The following is a 23,140-nucleotide window of genomic DNA, read 5'->3' on the forward strand; positions in this document are numbered from 1 at the left end:
ACGTACTTTGATTTCCGAAAGTTAAACTCAAAAGATTTTGATCAATAATTAATTAAGGTAGTATAGTTAGTATATAGAACTTACACTATCAGACTCACAGTTCAAAGTATTTCCAACCAACATTAGTTTTATATCCATTAGAAACATATGTCATGATAAATTCAAATGGATGGTTAAAATTTATTCTCAAAGAATGAAACTGAGCTCAAAAGATCCCTTGGGATGGGAGTATGGGACCTGCTCACTCAAGTTCAATTCCTAGACTTAGCACAAATGCTCACATTCATGTCTACGGTGACTTCTTCAATTTTAAGATATGTTGATCCAGTCTTTAAAAGTGCATACTCATAGAGATAAAGTGTATGTGTATGAGTTTAGAAGTGAGTGTACGAACGTGAATATGAGCGCGGTATTGTTTTGAAAATAGATTTTAAAATAAACAAAACACTATAAAAATGAACAAATGGAGTATAGTATTTCTTCTTCACCCTGCTAGCTCTTCTTCCTCCTCTCCTCTCAGTAGCCCAACCAATTACAAGTATCCTGTAGGTACTAGGTAGCAATAGCATTGACCGCGCGCAACATGAGTGTTTTGCTGAGTACTTGTGCTACAGTTATGGACTGTGGATGCATAATTAGTTAGTGGGAGCCAGACAGTCAGTTATCTGACCATCTTGCTAGCTTATTAGCTGGAGTAGATTGCTAGCCTGGACGAAATGAAATGCCGGAGACACATGCATGCAGGCACTGAATGAAAAAGACAAATTAATATCTATATCTGACATTTCAGAATATATATAATTGCCATCAAAACCTTCAGCTACACTATTTCTTCAGTCAAGTTTGTACTACTAATTCTGTATGCATTGACGTGTTCCAGTTTTACAGTACGAAGAATCAGATTGTTCTTACAAAATTTTGAAAGTAGAGACATTTAACTCAAACATATTATATAATACGTTCATCCGTAACCAAGAAGATCAATTCGATTTCAATGCGTTTTAGAAGCAATTAGTTAAAGTGAGAAAACAAGCAAGCGGTAGGGCAGCAAACCTACATACTACTAGCTACAGTAGTACAGTGACAAGACATGGATCGGATGACGATCAATCAAAGCTCTATACTAACATATAAGGGCAGTCCCAACCCATAGTGTCTATAAGTAGTGTCTATGATGCCATGTCAATAAGACATCACAATAGAAAGAGAAAATCCCCTGTGTACCCTTGAAAGTTCACCTAATCCCTTCTGTACCCTGAATTTTGCTCAATCCCTTACATACCCCTGAATTTTAGTTTGGATCCCTTCCATGCCCTTTCCACTAGTTGACCGTTAGTTGACCGTTAAATTCTTATGAAAAAGTCCATTTTGCCCTTTGGTATAAAGAAGCATATAAATTAACAGAGTATATTGTTGGAGCATAGAAATTTATTATATGAGACTATTATGTTTATGAGATAGTTATGCACCATATTATTTGCGATAAATATACTTTTAGATATGACATAAAAAATTAATACTAATTTATTAGTTATTAAAAGATTTTTTTTTTAGCATATGTGTTCTGAAGTAATAAACAAATATGTTGTATTACTATGAAAACACATATGCTACATAAAAGAACTTTTAATAACTAATAAATATGTATCAACTTTTTATATCATATGTAAAAGTAAATTTGTCACAAAAAATATGGTGCATCACATACTCATAAATATAAGTCTTATCCAATAAATTTTTACATTCCAACAATATACTTCATTAATTTATTATGTTTCTTTATAGCAAAGGGCAAAATGGACTTTTTCAAAAGAATTTAACGGTCAACTAACGGAAAGGGCATGGAAGGGATCCAAACTAAAATTCAGGGGTATGTAAGGATTGAGCAAAATTCAGGGGTATAGAAGGGATTAGGTGAACTTTTATGGGTACATAGGGGATTTTCTCCAATAGAAACTACACTCTACAACCCATGATTTCTTAAAGTGGACCATTAATAAATACATCATCTCTCTTCTCTACCAATCAGATTTATTCTTCATCTGAAGACACTATTCTCTCCCAATGCAAAACTTGACAGTGTCTAGTGCATAGGTTCTCGTGTTGAAGCTATGTCTTGCATGAGACATAGTTTCTTCCTCTCTTCATTCTCTCTCTCTTAATTAATATAGTGCCACATAAGCTAAAAGTCCTACATGGCAATGTAGTTAATGCCATAAACACCATCCTAGGTGGAGGGTTAGGACTGCCCTAACCAGCTAGCTGTATCATATCTGTATGTGTGTTGCTTGATACTTTTGCTGCAATGCATGAATGCTACAGAGAATGCAAAGGGACCAATTGCAAAAGGAGATGGAGAACGAAGGCAATGCAAGCATCATATCATGTGGGGTGTAAGTGTGTAACAGTGAGAAAGGAGAGAAAGAAAGAGAGAGTGAGAAAAGAAGGCTGGAGGAAGAGAGCTTGCAAACAAACATGCACTGATCATCTGAACAAAATAGTCATCTTTCGCTTTCAGAAAAATAAGTTGGACACAGGACTAGTGAAAGCTAAAAGCTACTAGCTCATCCAACCAAAGTGAGGTGATGTGTGCTGTGCAGTTTTTGCTCTCTACCACTACTAGCTCGATCGCTAGATCGATCCCTTCTTTTGTTTGTCTCTCTTGATTATTCTTTCCTTTTTCATCCCTTTATTTGGTGTACATGTGTGTGGGTGGGTGAGGAACTCGCGATGAGTTAAAGCTTTGATTTCAGAGAGTTTCAGACCATGCGTCTATATATATGTGTTCAGAGGAGAAATTTATAAAGGCAAACGACCATTAATCACGAGCTGGCCGGTAGTAGATTATATGCCAAAGCCAAACAGTCATATAAAAACTTATCTAGTTTAAAGTGTACTATCTTCACAATGATTAATTTCCAGTACATTGTCAATTCATGTATTGTATTATAGTACTCCACCATAGGACCACACCCAACCCATGCTAGCCGCGGAAATTTACAACCAGACAGATTCATAAGAACTGAAGAGAATTATATTCTACATCCATATTTAAATACTCCCTCCATTTCAAAATGTTTGACACCATTGACTTTTTAGCACATGTTTGACCGTTCGTCTTATTAAAAAAATTTATGAAATATGTAAAACTATATGTGTACATGAAAGTATATTTAACAATAAATCAAATGATATGAAAAGAATAAATAATTACTTAAATTTTTTGAATAAGACGAATGGTCAAACACGTGATAAAAAATCAACGGTGTCAAACATTTTGAAACGGAGGGAGTATATGATATTATTAACTTCATCTGGTTTTTGTTGTATAACTTTAACTACTTTTTTTTTCTATTGGAATATAACAAAGATATCTAACAAAATTATAATGTTGTAAAAGTACTCGAAGAAAAATCTACCCATGTGATTTTTATGCTCTCGAACTAGATATTCTGAGAGCTATCAATGATCAAAGTTTTTAAAAATTTAACCGAATAAAGACAACAATATCATATATTTGAATATATACGAAGATATTATATTGGGCAATAAGATGTGTATACATATATACCAATAATAGTCAGTCAAAGACACAATATTAGGTTAGGCTGTTTTGCAGTCAGCCAGCAACATCAGTAGCAGTTCTTCTGTCCTTTTTCAATTTTCCATTATTGAGGAATTAGGGGGTGTTTAGATCAGGGGTGTAAACTTTTGGCGTGTCACATCAGGTATTAAATAGGGTGTCGCATGGGGTGTTCGGGTACTAATAAAAAAACTAATTACAGTATCCGTCAGTAAACCGCGAGAGGAATTTATTAAGCCTAATTAATACATCGTTAGCACATGTTTATTGTAGCACCATATTGTCAAATCATGGAGCAATTAGGCTTAAAAGATTCGTCTCGCAAAGTAGTCGCAATCTGTGCAATTAGATGCTACCTTCGTTTTAGGTTATAAGACTTTCTAGCATTGCTCACATTCATATAGATGCTAATCAGGGGCGGATCCAACGTGGGTGCAGGGGGGACTCAAGTCCTCCCTACACCCACAAAACCCATGGATACCCCCCTAAGCCCCCCCTTCAATTTTTTCATCATAGTTGATAAGATAGGAGGTGTTAAAGGTCTCATAATAGCATTTTAGTATAGTTTAATACTGAGATTATGTGTTTATATTGATGTACTCGGTATGTTGAGTCCCCCAACTTTTTGTTTCTGGATCCGCCCTTGATGCTAATGAATCTAGACATATGGACAATGCTAGAAAGTCTTATAACCTAAAACGGAGGTAATATTTTTTTAGCCTATATTTAATACTTTATGCAGGTGTTAAAACATTTGATATGACAGGGTGTAAAGTTTTAGGGGTGGAATCTAAACAGGCTCTTAGTGTATCTTTCTTTTTTTAGAAAAATGGATTTTTATTAATCCGACCTCTATATTCATAAAGAATATACACAGCCAATAATGTATCTTACTAATCTTTTCGCCAGGACATGTATCTTACTAGTCTGCACGGAATATATAATAGAATTGTAACATATACCTAGACACTAATAATTTTCTCAAAGAGAAAAGGACAAATAGACAGACCGAGTGAAAAGAACAGGAAAAGCATAGATAGCTAGATCAGCTAGATGAGCAAGAAAGTGAGGAGCAAGCAAAGCACATTTCCCATTCCCAGCTCTATCCCACACAAAGCATGAAAGCCACTACACCACAAATACTATCTCAACACACTTTATATACCTTCCTCCTCACCAAACCCCTCGATCCATATGATCCCTTCCCTTGCCTCTAATCAAACACATATGCATGATTAAACAGCAGCAAGCCAGATCTAAGGAGAATACCTAGCTAGCTGCATCGATCCATCTTCTTCCACCTCGATATATCCAGATCTCATCAATCCGGCTAGGTAGCTTGTTCATCCCAAGAAATCATGAGCTGCAGAAGTGAGATTCATGAGCTATAGAGAAGTGAGATCCACACATATATACATATATATGAGATGATGGAGTTGTTCCCTCGGCAGCTGGACCTGTCCCTCCATATCAGCACGCCCAGCTGCTTCTCGCCGTCGCCGGCGTCGGCATCGACAACCGCTAGCAGCTGGCCGTGGACGACGAAGCAGCAGCTGCCTGAAGAAGAAGAAGCCGCTGCCACGACGTCGACGACGACATCCTCAAGATCAGCTCCTCCCCTGCTACTGTGTAACTCCGATGTGTTCTCTACTAGGGGCTCCAGTACCACCAACACCAACCACCACGCCGACGGCGGCCTTGTGAATTCGCAGCAGCTCAAGGCGGAGGCGAGGCAGCCGATACACGGAATCCCGGTGTACCATGGTCACCAGCAGCAGCAACGGCGACAGTTGCATCATCCGTACGACGTGGTGGGAACCAGACAAAGCGACGGCGGCCGTCGCCTCTTCTCCCACCATGTGGGTGTGGGTGTTACTCCAAGCAGGACGTTGTCGTCGTCGTCGTCGTCGCCGGCGAGGTTGTTGCCGAGGCTCCCGCCGGGAAGACGGAGCGTGCGGGCGCCGCGGATGCGGTGGACGACGACGCTGCACGCGCGCTTCGTCCACGCCGTCGAGCTCCTCGGCGGCCATGAGAGTACGTCAAAATTAATCAGCCCAGATCAATCGATAAAATCGGCCCTCAAATCAATATTTATATGCAAGCTGCTAAGTACTACGTGCATAGATATATGGCCAATTAATTGATGATTATCATCGATCGATGACAGGAGCAACGCCCAAGTCAGTGCTGGAGCTGATGGATGTCAAGGATCTAACGCTGGCTCATGTCAAGTCTCACCTGCAGGTCTTAATTAAGTATATCAATGTTTATTTAATTGATTAATAGTATCACAACACCAACACCATGCATCATCATCTTCTTTCTTCTTCTCTTCTTCCTCTACACCTTTCAGAAAAAAAAATCGTATGTTAAGTTAGTGATATTATCTACTTCCTCTATTTCACAATGTAAATCATTTTGATGTTTATGAATCTAGATAGATATATATGTCTAGATTCATTAACATCACTATGAATGTGGAAAATGCTAAAATAACTTACATTGTGAAACGGAGGGAGTAGATGTATTCTATTATATACTCCCTCCATCCCAAAATGTTTGACGCCGTTGACTTTTTAAAAAATGTTTGACCGTTCGTTTTATTCAAAAAATTTAAGTAATTATTAATTCTTTTTCTATCATTTGATTTATTGTTAAATATACTTTTATGTATATATATAGTTTTACACATTTCACAAAATTTTTTGAATAAGACGAACGGTCAAACATATTTAAAAAAGTCAACGGTGTGAAACATTTAGGGAAGTAGGGATTATATGCATGTGTTAATCGAGTACCTGCAGGACTTTATTTCTTCCTAGTCATATATATGCTGCAAGCCCGCTAGATCATCTTGTGTGTTCGTGCGTGTATATTAGCAAGATCTAGTACATCATTGTAAGAAGAAAGGCAAAGCAAACACTAGTTAGATGAGATCACATCCAGTTCTCTCCTTAAATCTGTATATGTACTATATATGAGCAGCTTTTACATAGGGAAAGTAAAGCATATGGCGTCAAACCCTGTAAAAGGCAAATGTGCATGCAGTGCTTTACTTTCATACTACCTCCATCCAGAATGTTTGACGCCGTTGACTTTTTTAAAAATGTTTGACCGTTCGTCTTATTCAAAAAATTTAAGTAATTGTAAATTCTTTTTCTATCATTTGATTTATTGTTAAATATACTTTTATGTATACATATAGTTTTACACATATCATTAAAGTTTTTAATAAAACGAACGGTCAAACATGTTTAAAAAAGTCAACGGTGTCAAATATTTAGGGAAGGAGGGAGTATCTTTTATGCCACATGATGAACCAGCTATTGATCTTTTGCATTAAGCAGAGACAAAATCTCCTAACATGCATATATAATACACTATATATCAGATAGTAAGATTCCATTAATTTCCAGCAGGCACGGCGTACGTATCTGTGCATAAGATACTATATTTTAAATTTCTTCTTTGTGTGATCAATCTGCTAATAAAGTCCGCCATATTGATGCAGATGTATCGCACAATTAAAAATACCGACAGACCGGTCTCAAATGCAGGTACTACTACATGTACTCCGATCCTAGTTTGCACATATTTCCTGACGTACAAGAGAAAAAGTAAATACTCCCTCCGTTTCAAAATGTTTCACACCGTTAACTTTTTAGCACATATTTAACAGTTTGTCTTATTCAAAAAACTTTGTGAAATATGTAAAACTATATGTGCACATGAAAGTATATTTAACAATGAATCAAATGATATGAAAATAATAAATAATTACTTAAATTTTTTTTTGAATAAAACGAATGGTCAAACACGTACTAAAAAGTTAACGGTGTCAAACATTTTAAAACGGAGGGAGTACAATTTTAATTTCACCCTCCATGCGTGTATGTTTCATCTATTAAATTTCAGGACAAAATAACGATGGGTTTGACAATGCATCGGCTGGAGATATCTCCGACGACAGTTTTACTGACGGTCCTCTGAGGCAAAACAAAAGTATGCTAGCATCTGAACAGAACGACACCAATATTTACAGTGGTTTATGGAGCAATAACTCGTCAGGGTACTTCTTTCAATCTTACTCGATCGAACAATGGTAGCGAAGTGTGTATCCTGCTCGATAGTACTCCCTCCATCTCATAATATAAGTGATTTTGAGTTTATGCTGATAACGTTTGACCACTCATCTTATCTAATTTTTTTTACAAATATAAAAAACAAAAAATTGTGCTTAAAGTACTATGGATAATAAAGTAAGTCACAAATAAAATAAATAATATTTTTTAAAAAAATTGAATAAGACGAATGGTCAAACATTAAAAAAAAACTCAAAATCCCTTATATTATAGGACGGAGGGAGTAGTAAAGTAGCCAGTAGTGCCAGTACTCTGAACTACTGATGAAACCATCAATGCATGCATGTCTGTTGAAATTAAAATTTCATGCATGCACGTACCACAATGTGTTTCAAAATGTCAGCAGCAACACACTAGCTACACTAGCTACTAGCTAGCACAGTACTACAATGCACAGAAAGAGAGATATCAGGTCTGCACGCTGCAACCTGAAAAGATGCAGCGTGTGCAATTCCCTAGGCCTTTAGCTCTGTCGAACCAAGGACCATTTTGCAGTAGTAAGTGTTCCAAGGTTTTTGAAACTCATGATGATGCAATGATTTCATGGATAGAGTTCCAACTGTACCGTATATATGCATGCATGATCTCTCTATGACTAAAGACGTGAGTTAGTTCTCACATCGTTTCTAGGAAAGACAAGTCTATGTGTTTCGGGAAAAGGTATATCTGAACAACTGTTGAAAATACACATTGTTTGGATTATTATATAAGTCAACGATATTGTCTTTTGAGAAACTCAAACTAGGAGTTAAATTAATATGGGATATATAAATAAAAGCACGGCAAATTAATTAAATTAAATTGAAACTTCTTTGCATGGAAGCTAGCCAATTCATTTTCTCTAGCTAAGCTAACATTGTTAGTCTTTAATTTGTTAATGACTCCTGCCTGTGTTAATGTGTTATTAGGCAAAGTTAATTTCCTACTGCCTAAGCATCATTTGCAAGCATATAGTTAACAACTGTCCCAAATTCGTTTAATATATATCTGATTTACTGGATATATATATTTGCAAAACTAAATGCATATACCAATGAATAGACCGTATTCTAACACCTCTACTGTCTGGCATATTTTCTATTTTGCCTGATGGACTATTTGCAGCAAGGTAGGCTTACCCATCAGAGAACCAGCTAATGAAATTTACAGAAGATATCTCAAGGTAACAAAATAATACCTAAGCAATATGTAACCTTTACCCACTTTTATGCCCATATGTATGTGACTCTATTTAATTTCTTTCATATAGAATTATATTGTGCTATGTATTAATGAAGGCATCACAAAAAGCACAAAAGTGACAGATATATATATAGCACAAAATTTCAGTTGATCTTACCTAGCTTCTTGTTGCAGAATACAAAACTGAGCGTGGACTTAGAGACATCTATGTTGAGGTTACCAGGTCGGCTGAACCTTGAGTTCACACTTGGGATTGGGAAGGCTTCACAATGATACATCAGAACCGCGAAGTCCAAGCATGCATAACTAAGTTGATTGATTTCGGTGTGCTATAGCTAGCTTGACCCAGTTAGTAGTATATAGTGTCATTTGCCCGAAATGACTAGCTTGGCTAGATAAGAAGCCAATAAGACTGTGAAGTGTGAAGGCACAAAAAGATTTAAAAAAAAAGAGAGGAGAGACACTGTATTTTAGCTAGTTTCTTACACATGCCTTGTTCTGATAAAGGGCATTGTGGAGAAATAAAGAGATTCTATTTGAGATGCCAGCACTACCATATAGATATACAATATAGTCTTGTCTGTATGTGTGTGTGTGAGACAGACAAAGTAGGTTAGTACGTAGCATATGATCTGGCTCTATATGAAAAAGTCATATGTTGTCTAAAGCTATGTTCATGCATGGAGTGCAGCAAACGTGACAGGCAAGGGCTCATCTTTTACTGCTAACAAAGAAGGAAATGCTGCATCACGCACGTGCAGTTCCCAATTAGAGTCAGCTTTTCAGAGCCCCACAAAGCAAGAAAATTTGTGCATGAAGGATGATCTTTACTGAATGCAGTCCTAACTTGTTTTCATGAATGGAGACTGAGCATACAATGCATGCAGTGAGAGATGTCATTTATTTGAAAACATGTTTATGAAAGCTTAATTAATGTTGTATAATGTGTGTACATTGTACAAGAGATCGAGTACCTAGAGGCTAGAGCTAGCTAGTTTCTATATATAATTTTTTTTGAGGTAATTTCCTATATGTGAGTTGGTGAAATAAAACATCACTCCTGAGAGTACCAGTATATATACTCAATATATATATGCACTAGTTCTGATTTCTTTTCTCTAGTTAACTATTTCTTTGCTGTACGTAATCCCCACAAGGCAAGAGATCTACTACATGTGTGCGGTGAAAACCTATATCAACATGCATGTAAGAATGGGGATTTGCATTAAACATGAAGCTAGCTAGATGACGAAAAGGTATCGATATGTACTAGAGCCAGATGGGCGTGTGAATGATATATAGTACATAGTACTCCCTTCTTTTATCTTATAGAGCTTTTATATTGGGAACAAGAAGCACTGCCAATGTGCATGCCATCTTTCAGCTTTTGTAGCTAGTCACTACTGTGAATGCAACTGGGGCAGGCTGTAGAACAAACCAAGCAAGAAGCAAGTTGATGGAGGTGATCTCCTAATCACCTTTTTACCATGTGTCTGATATTGACCCAACCAACAAGGAGTAAGAGTGCAAGAGTAGCGTGTGTAAACAGATTCAGAGAGAGATAGAGAGATTGTAGCAAGCAGTAAAATATATAATGATTACCTTATGATCGACAATAGGTGTTTGATCCCATGATGAGGGCTTTTATCACGTACAGATCCTCTCTTTAATCATTCCTGTTTTTCTGGCTACTGGCTACTGAGTAGAAGCTGTGATGACCTGCGCATAAGAGTGAGTTTTTCTTTAATGTCGTTGAATGGGAGCTAATAGTGAGCTTGCACAAGAAAAACCTGGGACTAATTAACTTTGTAACTGTAAGTAATAAAAATAACATATGTTACTTAAGCCATTTTACTTTGCACCGAAAGCAGGGCCGTAAACTTTATTTTAACCAGCTGGACCAGCAAAGCTAGCGACGAAAGCGACTCGTCAGAGGGCCACGTGCAGCTGTGCCAACCGTCCACACACACACACAGGGATGAGACGACGACGTGCAGCCGTACGTGTCACTGCCAGGTGGGGCCCCGTGCACAAGGGAACAAATGAACACGACAATCAGGCAGGCAAGAGGGTCCAGGATATGATAAGAATGATTTGGCACTCCATTGGCCCATGATTGATGAGACTTCAGAGCATGTACTGTAGTGGTCATCGTAGTTGTAAAAATCAGCGCCTCCGCAGTCAACAGTTAGTACCTTTACTTTTCAGTTTTCACCCCATGTGGCATACTGGCAAGGTGAGAAGTTGAAAGGCAAGGCTCTCTCTGCTTCAATTCAATCCATCCATGATCCATCTACGACGAGTCTACTACCACTGATGCAGAGGTGCAGTTGCAGGAGGTTGTACGGTCGCTGTGACTTCAACTACCGAGGGTTGCTTTGCAATTGCAGGCAGCCCTTTTCCTTCTGACCTCTGCAAGTAAACAAAGCAATGAGTAACCAAATCCTGTTATGCTAACTCCGCAGTTATAGTCAGAAAAGCAGCGAACTTGTATGGGCCAGCTGAAATCCTTACCTTTAGATTTGGCAATGTTTTACTGGTACTGTACATGGTCAATGCTTTGGGATGGAGATGGAGGTAAATCTTTGCATATGCAGGCTTGATTTCTTCTCTCTTGCATTCAGCTCAAGCTTCTCTGATAAAAACCGACACTGATGACAGACACATCCAACAATCTCAATATTACTAGTAGTTTAGTACCACCACTTGGCGGCCCTCTTTGATCGCCGTACTCATATACTATATATATTATACTAAATTGGAGCACGCTGATCACGTTCTGCATCAACCGTACCAATTACCAACTCCTTAATTGGACTTTAAAGCTTGCTACTCAGCTGCTCTAAGCTCACACCGATCCAGTAATCGAGCTCCAGACATCCATCAATGGCCATGGAGCTCTCTAACCTGACGAGGTGCCATCTGCCACTGCTCCTGCTCTTCCTGCTGGCAGGATCCTCCTCCATGGCTTTGCCAGTGCATCCTGCAATGGACAGGGTGCGATGGCAGGTCGACAAGGTCAACCGGCGGGGCCATTCCATCGGGCTCGTCATGTCGTACATCGATGAGGCCACTGCTCTTGAATCCTCCGGCTACTTCAGACCTTGGCATGTCCTCCCCTTCGTTGACCTCTACGGTAACTCTGGGCCTTCCATTTCCAACCCACATGCTTGAATGGATAAGTCTTGGCGTCTTTCATTGGCATTTCCAACATCCAATAACTACTGCTAAAACTGCTAAGTGAACCAAAATACCAAAAACAGAACAAATGCATATATGGATACATAATACTACTATTGAAGTCAGTGGTAGTTTCAGCATTTTTTTTCCCGAAGGACAGTAGTTTCAACATTTAAGGACATTGAATACAAGTTTTAGATATACCTGAATTTGTCATATGTGATGAAGCCAGCTTGCTCTGCAAATTTAAATGATCTGCGCTCAATCAAGACCTGAAGAATTCAACATGTGATGGTTTAGCCTGTCAATTAGCAATTTCATAATGTGGTTTGGCACATCGTCCCATTTACTTATTGTTGGATAAACACATCAAAGAACGGGGTACAGCTGTACAGGAACTGTAAAGCCGTAAACCAAGATTTCACATCATGTTGATAGATGCACTATAAAATAGAAAACTTTGCCATAAGGAGAACACAAAAGGAAAAAAAACAATAATATACCACATTTTCATTGTATCAAATATTCATTTTACAGGTTTAATGAAATTTTATATTCCGCTGATATATTATATTCCCATTCAATTTCGATTCAGAACATCTCATGTAGTCCTTAATTCTTTTACATCTTATAATGGACTCTCAAGAATAAAATGCTGAACTCTTCAAATTTCAGGACGAAGGTATCACATCGGGAGTATTAGAGGTGTCAATGTTATATATGCACTGACAGGACAACGCAGGGTATTAAATTCATAAATTATTTGCGTTTACATTATCTGCCTTGTGATACATGGAGAAAACCATTTTCATATATCACAAGTAATGCCAAAAGAAACTGCTGTGAGATGCTATTTACATGCAGGATTTTAATACAAACTGCGCTATGCTTATGCATTGTTACTATGCCTTTGTTCTTCCAGTTAAATGCGGCTGTGACTGTACAGACTCTCATCGACGTCTTTACTGTGTCTGGCATTGTTCATTATGGCACAGCAGGAAGTTCTAATGATTCAATGTCATTTGGCGATGTCAGTGTCCCCAAATTTGTTGCTTATACAAGTGCTTGGACATGGAAGGTACCCTCCAACTGTGATCTGATTCCGTTTCCAACCTCAAAGAAGTAAAGATTCAAAGCAACTGGAATCTGATTATTCCCCTTAAAAGAATGGAATATGATTATCTGTAAATCCAGTATTATAGTTGCTTTGAATCATTAAATTAGTTACATCGTGTCAAAATATATACACTACTGTACTTTTAAAAGAATGCTTTGGTGAGTCTACCACCCAGCCTTCTCTCTACTACATCTTCTACTGACTGCTTTGATGTGTTCAATAAAAAAAGATTCCATTTGCTGCATAATGTTAGGACATGAGTGGCTCATTTTTAATCTTTAGCAAATGAATGAACATTCAGCTAATCTATTAATAAATTTAGTTCTGACTAGAGAAAATTAAACTAGCAATGCTTATATAAGCATGTTAGTTTTAAATTCTATGGTATACTAAAAATCAAAATCACATTTAGTAGTAGCCTAGTAGGTAAACACACATCGAGCCTGGAGTGAAAGTAGAGGACAGTTTATAAGCACAACTACAGGATAATTAGAACATACTCCCTCCTTCCCTAAATGTTTGATGCCGTTGACTTTTTTAAACATGTTTGACCGTTCGTCTTATTCAAAAACTTTTGTGAAATGTGTAAAACTATATGTATACATAAAAGTATATTTAACAATAAATCAAATGATAGGAAAAGAATTAATAATTACTTAATTTTTTTGAATAAAACGAACGGTTAAACATTTTTAGAAAAGTCAACGGTGTCAAATATTTTGGGATGGAGGGAGTATTTTAGTACCAACTGTCTCACGTTTCAAACTAACTCTTTATATGACTTCTTGTTTTTGATTATTTTAGAAGTTCAAATCACCAAAAGAGTCGGATACAGAACTTAGCTTTGGAGATTTTACTGTCCCAAATGGAGGAGAGAATCTTCTAGGAGCTCTGAAATTCAGAAATGAGGAGCTATACTCAGTGGGTAAGCCTATGAAAGAAGTTTTCTGGTTACCTGTAGATTCAGCATGGTTCAAAATCGCAGAAGGACTTAAGGTGAGATATAGCATAATAAATGCCAGCTTATGCTTGACCATTCATGCCCGAAAAGTTGTACTAATTGTGAAATTTTTATAGGTTTCACTTGAAAGATGTAACGACACTTTCTGCTTGCCAACAACTCCAAAAGTAGTCTGTGGGCTAAAAGGATCGTCAGCTGATATGTTTCTAGACAATGCAGAATATAGGAAGTTCCTTTTCAGAGAATTTGGTGTATCAACAGTAGATGAGGAGAGTGCAGCAGTGGTGATGGTGAGTTTTGTATTTTATCTCTCATGGTTTCTACTTAAATATCTGCCAATATTTACACATCATTTTTCATGCAATCATGAAGGTTAAGATAGATTTATATAATTAACAGAACATATACTAATTTCAACAGACAACAACATCTCCTGGCATACCTGTGATTGTATTCCGGGGAGTTTCTGATTTGGCTGGAGGGGAGCCAACATGGTCGTCAACAAGCCTGATGAACCTGGCATCTATTAATGCACTCAAAGTGGCAGTGGAGTTTATTGCTACAGTCGGGAAACAGAAGTCAACAATGTCAGCAGGAAGTGCTAATAACTGAAGGAAAAAGATCACATCCATGCTGATCCAATAATGCCCTGGAATAACATTTTACAGCAGTAGCTGCATTCAGAATAAGATGCTTTCCTGAGCTTCAAGTGCATGTCCTCTCCCATAAAGGATATTAGTGTTGAATTATTTTGTTGAAACTTGTAAGCATGCATGTGCGATCATTTTATTGCAAATGGAATAGCAGATGATGTTGCTTTTTACGAAAAAAACAAATTACATCAGTACGGTTTTTTAATCCATGATCAAAAGGTAAGAAGAAAATGATAACTTTCAGTTATTGACAGTTCGACCGAACATGTGAATCTAATCTCAGGCCAAAGATAAGACATGAGAAAGCCATGGTTGCTATGAAGAACAGGTTCCCTATGCACTAGTATCTTAATGTAAATAGAAGCATTTCAATTTTACAATGACTGACTGGAATTTGCAGTATGTTTCCTGAAAAGGTGAAGTGGCCATAACAATTTTCAGATACTTCACAAGTTTAGCCATTTAGTGTTGATATAAGAGGCAGCTGCACAGCCCTACAATAAAACAAGGTAAAACTCATTGGCAAGGGCGTTGGCAATAGAAAACCATATATGTAGAATCCTATTATCGCATAGCATGTACCACGTATAAAACTAAGCAATTACCTTAAGAACTTTGCCAATTAGTTTCACCTAATTGTCAGATCTGATACTCTGATCTTTCTGAAGCTCCCTCATCTCCGGGTGCAGATTCAAACTGTCTCAACACTTCACTACCAGTAGTCTCCACATGAGCATTTGCCATCCTTAAAATGGTGGAATCGCTGAATATCTCTCATGATTATTTCCCGTCCTGTCACTAAAGATATTAGCTTGGTTGCATTATGGCAGTCATTACAAACTCGGAGGTTCTTCTTTATCTGGATTGTTGTGCCAGGGGCTGTGCGAATGAGCCCAAAAGCAATGGCAAGCTTCTCGCTGTGGGTGTTGAGCAGCTGTGCTTTGACATCATCTTCCACATCATGTATTGAATCAGTGTCTGGCACATAGCCCACTGCTTTGATCTCTTCTATCAACTTAGCCAACCTTGAATATATCTCCTTTGCTTGCTGGTGATTTGTGCTTCCAGAGTAGAAGGTATGGATCTCATTCTTGAGTTGAATGATACTCCATCCAGGAGTTTTTTGGAGGCCATTCTTCTCCATAGCAGTTCTCACCCTTGCAACATCCTTCCACATGGAAGCGTTTGCATAAATGTTTGCCAAGAGGACATGATACACTCCCTCCTGTGGCCCTAGCTCAAAAATCTTCTGAGCCGATTCTTCTGCCAACTCCACATTCTTGTGCAACTTGCAAGCACCTAACATCGCACCGTAAACACTAAGGCCAGGGTCCATAGGCATCTTTTGAATGAAAGCCCATGCTTCATCTAGCTTCCCGGCTCGGCCAAGAAGATCCACCATGGTACCATAGTGCTCCATCCCAGGTTCAAGCCCATAGTCCTCCTTCATGCTGGTAAAATATTCCCGTCCTTCATCAACCAAACCAGCATGACTGCATGCAGAGAGGACTGAAAGGAATGTTGTCTCATTAGGCACTATGCCAATGCTCTTCATCTCTTCAAATAGCTCAACTGCAGCTTTGCCAAAACCATGTGATCCATAACCATGGATCATAGCGTTCCATGTGATAACATGCCTCTCCCTTTCAGAATTGAACAGAATTCTAGCTATGTTAACACGGCCACATTTTGCATACATATCAATAAGGGCGGTCAGAACATATACATCCTGATCTAGGTGTAACCTGATAGAATATCCATGGATCCATCTTGCCTGCAGAGGATCTGAAATATCCGCAAGAGCTGGAATAACACTGACAAGAGTGAATGAATCAGGTTTCACATTCTCCAACTGCATCCTAGTAAAAAGCCTCACCGCATCCTCGGAGCATCCATTCTGTGCGCATCCAAGGATCATGGCATTCCACGATACCTGCGTCCTTCTGTCCAACTCATCAAACACATGAGATGCCAGGTCAACTCTCTTGCATTTGGAATACATGGTGATGAGTGCATTCATCACTGACACGTTGGAGTCTAAGCCAATCCGCACAAGCAGTTCATGGACACGCGTCCCTTCATCAAGACAGCGAAGCTCCCCACACGCTTGCAGTGCTGCCAGGACAGAGACATCCGTCACATCGACACCCTCCTCGGCCATCCTATTGAAAAGAGCCAGAGCCTCCCTTGAATCCCCATTCTGTGCATATCCATCGATCATGGCATTCCAGGACACGGAGTTCTTGGTTGGCATCCAGTCGAAGACCACCCTTGCTGCCCGGATGTCCCCACACTTGCAGTAGGCGTCAAGGATGGCCGTAGCGACATTAACAAGCTCTTCCAGCCCAGAACGGATCGCGAACGCGTGCGCCTCTCGGCAGGCAGCAAGCGCCCTGGCGTTCGCGCAGGCCGGAAGCACGGACACGAGCGTGATCGAGTCAGGCCGCTCCCCTTCCTCCTCCTGCATCCTGACGACCATCTCCATGGCCATCCGGGCGAGGCCGTTCCGCGCGTAGCCGGCCACGAGCGCGTTCCACGCGACGCGGTCCCGGACAGGCATTCGGTCGAACACCCTGCGTGCGTCGGCGGGGCGGCGGCACTTGGCGTACATGTTGGCCAGCGCGGTGGCGGCGAGGGCCTCGGAGTCTAGCCCCCGGGCGGCGAGCTGCGCGTGGACGGCGCGGCCGGTGGCGAGGTCGCCGCGGGCGGCGCAGAGCTTGAGGAGGGAGGTGAAGGTGCGGAGGACGGGTGGCGCCCCGGCGGAGGACATGGCGACGAAGGCGGCCAGCGCGGCCGGCAGGTCGGAGCGCGCGGCCGCCGCCCTGAGGCGGGCGTGGTGGTCGTCGGCGGCGAGGGCGGTGGGTTTGGGAGGAGGAGAGGGGAGGAGCGAGGCGGTGGCGGCCACGGAGCACACCATCTCGACTGCGGTCTGCGGCTCTACATGCAACCGCCACTGGCACTCGCTACGCGCGCCCTTTTTGTTTCTTTCTTTGTTACTATCTCTTATAGGAGTAGTAGCTATTTCTCACTTGGACAAAAATTAGAAAAAAGATTTGATTTGTTGTAAAATGAATTGAGCAAAACATACTTAAAAAAAGGCAAAATCTAAACCGAGAAGCCTCTCGATTTAGTGTTAATCAGCGACGAACCAATTGTGAGAAGAGATACTGCTACAGGTGCTGACGTGCATGTTGTTTTTACTCTTAGACATGCATGTCTTTTTCTTCCTTCTCATAAAGTTTTCTCTCAAATTATTTATCCGATCTACAATCCGATTACACCATTGCATTCTTTATAATTAAATCTTCACAACAAGATCTTATATGATTATATGACGATGAAAAAAAATTTATATTTGTAAATTACTTTTATTATATACGTAAATTACTTTTATCATATATATAAGTTACTTTTAGATTTGACTAAGTTACTTCTTAGACATATAAAAGTAAATTCAATGAAGTCTAAAAGTAATTTACATATATTATAAAAGTATCTTAAAACAAAACGGAAGTTAACTTTGTCACGACATTAGAAGTAAATTCATAATAGGGATAAAAATATGACTTTATCTAGACATTAAATTTAGTCAGCACAGATCAACACACGTAAGTTTAACAATTTTTAAAAGTAACTTCAATATTAATTGGAAGTAACTTTTGCATGGTTCAGAAGTAACTCTCTATAAATCTGTTTAATCACCGATTGTTTTTTTCCTTTTATTTTTGTTTTTTATGTAGAATGAGAAAAGAAGATAAAACCTTTGATGGATTGTAAATAACAATGATGGAATAAATAATAAGAATTAACCATGTATAAGATGTAATAGTTACTTTCTAACATGTAATAAATTACTTTTAAATTAATAAAATGAGAATATATTCAATATGAATATCGTTTTGTCACATATTTTGAGTGGAGTACAATGATGCAAATATATCTTAAAAACAATATGTGATTTAAAAGACATAAGTTATTAAAAAGATTAAAAAAGATACATACTATTGGAGTACAAACCAGCAGTCACGTCCAATGAAAAAAGGCATGCATTAAAGTTACTTTCTTTTTGTTATAAGTTACTTCTATAATATATGTAAATTACTTTTTAAGCTTTATTTAATTTACTTTTATATGTCGAAGAAGTAATTTAGTGAAATCTAGAAGTAATTTAGATATATTATAAAAGTAATTTATAATTTTTCATCAAAATATAATCATGTGAGATCTTGTTATAAAGATTTAGTTGTTACGAACACAACGGTGTAATCAGATCGTAGATCGGATGAGTAGTTTAAGAGAAAATTTTATTTGAAGTATAGGTGGATAGAGTCTCTCATAGATGGAGTGGTAGCTGTGTAGTCACGTCCTTAAAAAAAGTACTCCCTCCGATTCATATTGTAAGTCGTTTGACTTTTATTCTAGTCAAACATCTTTAAATTGACTAAATTTATAGAAAAATACACTGATACTTTCAATATAAAACAAATATATTATCAAAATATATTTAATGTTGAATTTAATAAACTTATTTAGTGTTTTAAATATTGCCATTATTTCTATAAACTTAGTCAAATCTAAAAAACATTGACTAAGAAAAAAGTTAAACGACTTATAATATGAAACGGAAGCAATATATTTTTGTTTTCTCATTTTACTAAACCATCGTTGAAGGGTTCGAGGTGTATGGTAGAACAGTTTATTCTTCCCTTATGCTTCACTATTCTCTCTCAATGGGGCGGAGACAGGAGTAGGACAGCTAGGGCTGCAGCTCTATTACTGAGTCTAAATATCCATTAGAATTGTACTTTAAAACTTTAAAAAGTAGAATATTAAAGGAAAAGCTATGTAAATTATATTAGCTGAGCTCTAGATTTAGAAGAATCCTATTTCCGCTGCCGACTCTCATTGATCTGCACAATTTTTTTTTAAAAAAAAATTGGACGGTAATATACATGACATGGTTAGAATTGAACAACCAAAATTGAGAGCACTAGCTAGTACTAGGAGTACACGTTTTGAGTGCGTGTTATATCAATGTAAATATAACATTTTAGTTAAAGAAAGTGTAAATATAACATTATGAATAATTGTTTATATATCGGATCAAGGACGATTAATTGTAAACTGGTTGAGCTAGGAAGAAATGCATTAATATTGAGCAGGTTTTGCAAACAATATATGCATTCCTTGAGTGAATATATACCCTCTACAGTTCAGAATTAGGTAGCATTATCAGCTTGTGCCGTTAGTACTAAGTTGTTATGTCTAGATCAGGTTTAAGCTGCGATTTCTCTTGGTGCAAATACATGTTTAATCAGGTATATACAGAGGTTTCTATTAGCATATACATGAAATAGTATGTCAAATATGATCATGGTACGGTGGCGATAACGGAAGGACATCGATCGACAAGTGCAGTAATCTGATGAACAAGATGAATGCATGCATTGATCGATTAACTGGAATGTACATCACGGGACATCTTGTAGAGAAAGGATATGTCTGATCTTTCGGCTGCGAGATGAACTGAGGTACAGCAATTGGTGTTCCTTTCCTGATGCCTCCCATTCCGATCCCTTCCCCTCTCCTCCCATCGATCGATCTCCACACATTTTTATTCTTTTTTTTTAATTAGACGGCACTATAAGTATAATTATAATATAGAGGAATTGAAGGCCATATATACATGCATAAGAGGGACAATTGATGATACTATATAGAGGCCGAGGAGCATTATATTGGTAGGTTGTTTCATTAATTATATTTGAGTAAATTTATATTTTTGACAAAGTTTCACCAATGGACAAGGGCCAAAGCAACATTTTCAGAGAGAAAATGGACGTGGGCCGAACGAGCACGTACTGTTAATTGTTTGGGCCTGGCTCATTGTGTACACATTAGCGAATGAAAATAACAAAATAACGACAATGTTTATATCTTATACTACCTCCGTTTATCTAGATTCATTGACAACAATATGAATGTGAAAAATGCTAGAATGACTTATATTGTGAAACGGAGAGAGTCCTCCGTAATAATTACTTGGTTGATTAGAATGGATCAATGCATAAGTTTCAAAAAATAAAAAGAGAGAATGGATCAATACACATATCGATGCGCTGCGCGCGCGCGCTCTCTCTCTCTTTTCTTAAAAAAAAGAAGTTAACATATTTTACACTCATGCATGGACTAATTCTTAACCAATGCCATCTGTCTCTCAAAATTACACGCTGAAAGGGAAAAAACAAGTCGGTCTACACGTACAAATCCATTATTAATTTTGCAAAGAGGGCAAGCCAAAAGGCGTCTTTGCGCTCGAATGGCATCTCCTGCGTCAACCAAGGATCTTAATTTAGAGGCAGAGTACATGTCTTCAGCTCATGTGAGGACAAAGGGAAGGTAGGGCATCAAAAGATTGACAAGTTTATCATGGACTCTTGACAGTAGAACCTATCAATGGCTGCTACCTCCACGGAGCAATGCTTGTTTCTTTCCCCATGTCTCCTATACCCCTACATGAACATTCCAATATATTTGGAATGTACTCTGCTAGCTAGTAGGGATGATTCAAGACACTATATGAACTTCGGTTAGCTTGGGTAAATGCATGCATGGAATAGGCCATGGAGCTTGCATTGCATTATATTGCTGATCACTCCTCTAGCTGGTGAAGACGAAGAGTCTCATATGTGATATGTATGGGTATGAGAGAAGAGGAGAAGCTAGCTAGAAGCAAGCATTGTGTACAACAGGAGAAGATTGGTGAGCTACATTACTTGACTGAAGACAGTATTCATTTCATCTTTTAATGATCAACTCATCAATAGTACATACGTATTGTACAAAAGATTCTACGTACGTACATAGTGAGCAGCATGACATTCAAAGAAAATATGTCAGATTATCTATAAAAAAAATTTTAAGATAATATAGATTATTTGTAAACATGATGGGGCATATAAACTGACATGGGAAATATGACGATGTCGATATATAACATGTTGAATAAGGCCCTATTTGTCCCACGTAAAAACTTTTCACCCTGTCACATCAAATGTTTGGACACATGTATGGAGTATTAAATATAGACAAAAAAAACTAATTACACAGATTGCTTGTAAATTGCGAGACGAAACTTTTAAGTCTAATTGCTCCATGATTTGACAATGTGGTATAACAGTAAATATTTGCTAATGACAAATTAATTAGGCTTAATAAATTCATCTCACAATTTATTGGCGAAATCTGTAATTTGTTTTGTTCAAATGTGTGTCCGTATATCCGATGTGACACGCCAAAACTTTTCACACATGTTATCTAAACATAGCCTAAGCTGGCTCATATGTAATGTGGGACGGTGGGAGGTTTCTTCATCCTGAACTCAGAGTAAGATGAGCAACACGCGCCGTGTTTAGTTTCAAAGTTATTATTCAAATTTCCAACTTTTCCATCACATCAAGACTTTTCTACACACACAAACTTCTAACTTTTCCGTCACATTATTCTAATTTTAAACAAACTTTTAATTTTGGTGTGAATTAAACACAGCCAAGATGCAATACTAGTACAAAGGGACGAGTGCCATCCTTGGGGGAGAAGACCGATGCATGGAGCTTTGGTGGTGATATGTGCTAAACAACCGTTGTGTCCTTTCCTAATGCCCCCAATTCCCACCTTCTTATCGATCCCCGCACTTTACTTTGGTTTACACTTACATGATGATAATGTTATGGTATGAAAAGAATTGAGAGTCATATGTAAAAGGGGCAGGGGATTGGTATATGGGAGTAGATAGAGAAAGATGTATAATGTTGTAATGTTGGTGCTTTGGTACTACTTGGTAGGTTGATCCATTTATTTTCCAAGGTTGATCCATTTATTTTCATTTGTAGCAAGGGAAGGAAAATGGTAAAAATTGTGGGCGAGACTAAAACCCAAATAATACGAGGAATTTTACAGTATTTAAGAAAATATATTGAGATATCCAAATTTTATAATAAAATTTTGGATACTTTGAGATACTTAATAACTAGATATATCAAATTTTACAATAGAGAATATGAGACCTTCGAAGTATCTCTCCAAGGATGATAAAATTACTCAAATAATATGAGAGTGAGATAGAACAAGATGTTTATTTTGCGCATGTGCAACACAAGACACGGAGGTGTACTAGTGCAGGGCTGCACCTGCAACAGTATAATTATAAGGTGCAAAATCGATCGGTGCCTAACAAAACCAAACAAAAAAAAAAGAAAAAAAAGAGTACCAACCAAACTCCACCGCGTTTTGTTGGTCAATTGATCGATTGGTTCCTGCCTG

At 38.1% G+C, this 23,140-nt stretch overlaps 3 protein-coding genes across 4 annotated transcripts; 2 read left to right on the plus strand and 1 right to left on the minus strand.

The window, feature by feature from the left end:
* Positions 1-4,640: 4,640 nt before the first annotated feature.
* LOC127775754 (probable transcription factor KAN2) lies at positions 4,641-10,458 on the plus strand. Of its 2 annotated transcripts, XM_052302044.1 has the most exons (6): positions 4,643-5,617; positions 5,751-5,827; positions 7,095-7,140; positions 7,499-7,652; positions 8,830-8,887; positions 9,082-10,458. In XM_052302044.1, exons 1-6 carry the CDS (start codon positions 5,011-5,013, stop codon positions 9,178-9,180), a joined length of 1,041 nt encoding a protein of 346 aa, XP_052158004.1. In that variant the 5' UTR covers positions 4,643-5,010; the 3' UTR covers positions 9,181-10,458. The 2 variants fall into 2 exon arrangements, 1 of the variants encoding a protein (XP_052158004.1); XR_008018033.1 differs by lacking the exon at positions 9,082-10,458 and having other exon boundaries at positions 4,641-5,617; positions 7,095-7,585; positions 8,830-8,881.
* An 854-nt stretch (positions 10,459-11,312) lies between these two features.
* Positions 11,313-14,879, plus strand: LOC127775755 (bark storage protein A-like). The gene is made up of 6 exons (XM_052302045.1): positions 11,313-12,043; positions 12,763-12,830; positions 13,010-13,165; positions 14,009-14,200; positions 14,282-14,455; positions 14,586-14,879. Exons 1-6 carry the CDS (start codon positions 11,794-11,796, stop codon positions 14,775-14,777), a joined length of 1,032 nt encoding a protein of 343 aa, XP_052158005.1. The 5' UTR covers positions 11,313-11,793; the 3' UTR covers positions 14,778-14,879.
* A 159-nt stretch (positions 14,880-15,038) lies between these two features.
* LOC127775753 (pentatricopeptide repeat-containing protein At1g11290, chloroplastic) lies at positions 15,039-17,781 on the minus strand. Its single transcript, XM_052302043.1, has 2 exons — positions 15,424-17,781; positions 15,039-15,312 (listed from the first exon to the last, which is right to left on the minus strand). The coding sequence occupies exon 1, from the start codon at positions 17,733-17,735 to the stop codon at positions 15,531-15,533; it is 2,205 nt and encodes a 734-aa protein (XP_052158003.1). The 5' UTR covers positions 17,736-17,781; the 3' UTR covers positions 15,039-15,312; positions 15,424-15,530.
* Between the last annotated feature and the right edge of the window lie 5,359 nt (positions 17,782-23,140).

Source organism: Oryza glaberrima, chromosome 6 (genome assembly GCF_000147395.1).
Source record: "Oryza glaberrima chromosome 6, OglaRS2, whole genome shotgun sequence".
NCBI lineage: Eukaryota > Viridiplantae > Streptophyta > Magnoliopsida > Poales > Poaceae > Oryza > Oryza glaberrima.

Coding starts and splice junctions, on each gene's coding strand:
- LOC127775755 (XM_052302045.1), top strand. CDS start 11,794: ATGGCCATGGAGCTCTCTAACCTGACGAGGTGCCATCTGCCACTGCTC. Junction 12,044..12,762: donor CCCCTTCGTTGACCTCTACG/GTAACTCTGGGC, acceptor TTCAAATTTCAG/GACGAAGGTATCACATCGGG. Junction 14,456..14,585: donor AGAGTGCAGCAGTGGTGATG/GTGAGTTTTGTA, acceptor TAATTTCAACAG/ACAACAACATCTCCTGGCAT.
- LOC127775753 (XM_052302043.1), bottom strand. CDS start 17,735: ATGGTGTGCTCCGTGGCCGCCACCGCCTCGCTCCTCCCCTCTCCTCCT.
- LOC127775754 (XM_052302044.1), top strand. CDS start 5,011: ATGATGGAGTTGTTCCCTCGGCAGCTGGACCTGTCCCTCCATATCAGC. Junction 7,141..7,498: donor CAGACCGGTCTCAAATGCAG/GTACTACTACAT, acceptor ATTAAATTTCAG/GACAAAATAACGATGGGTTT. Junction 7,653..8,829: donor TGGAGCAATAACTCGTCAGG/GTACTTCTTTCA, acceptor GACTATTTGCAG/CAAGGTAGGCTTACCCATCA.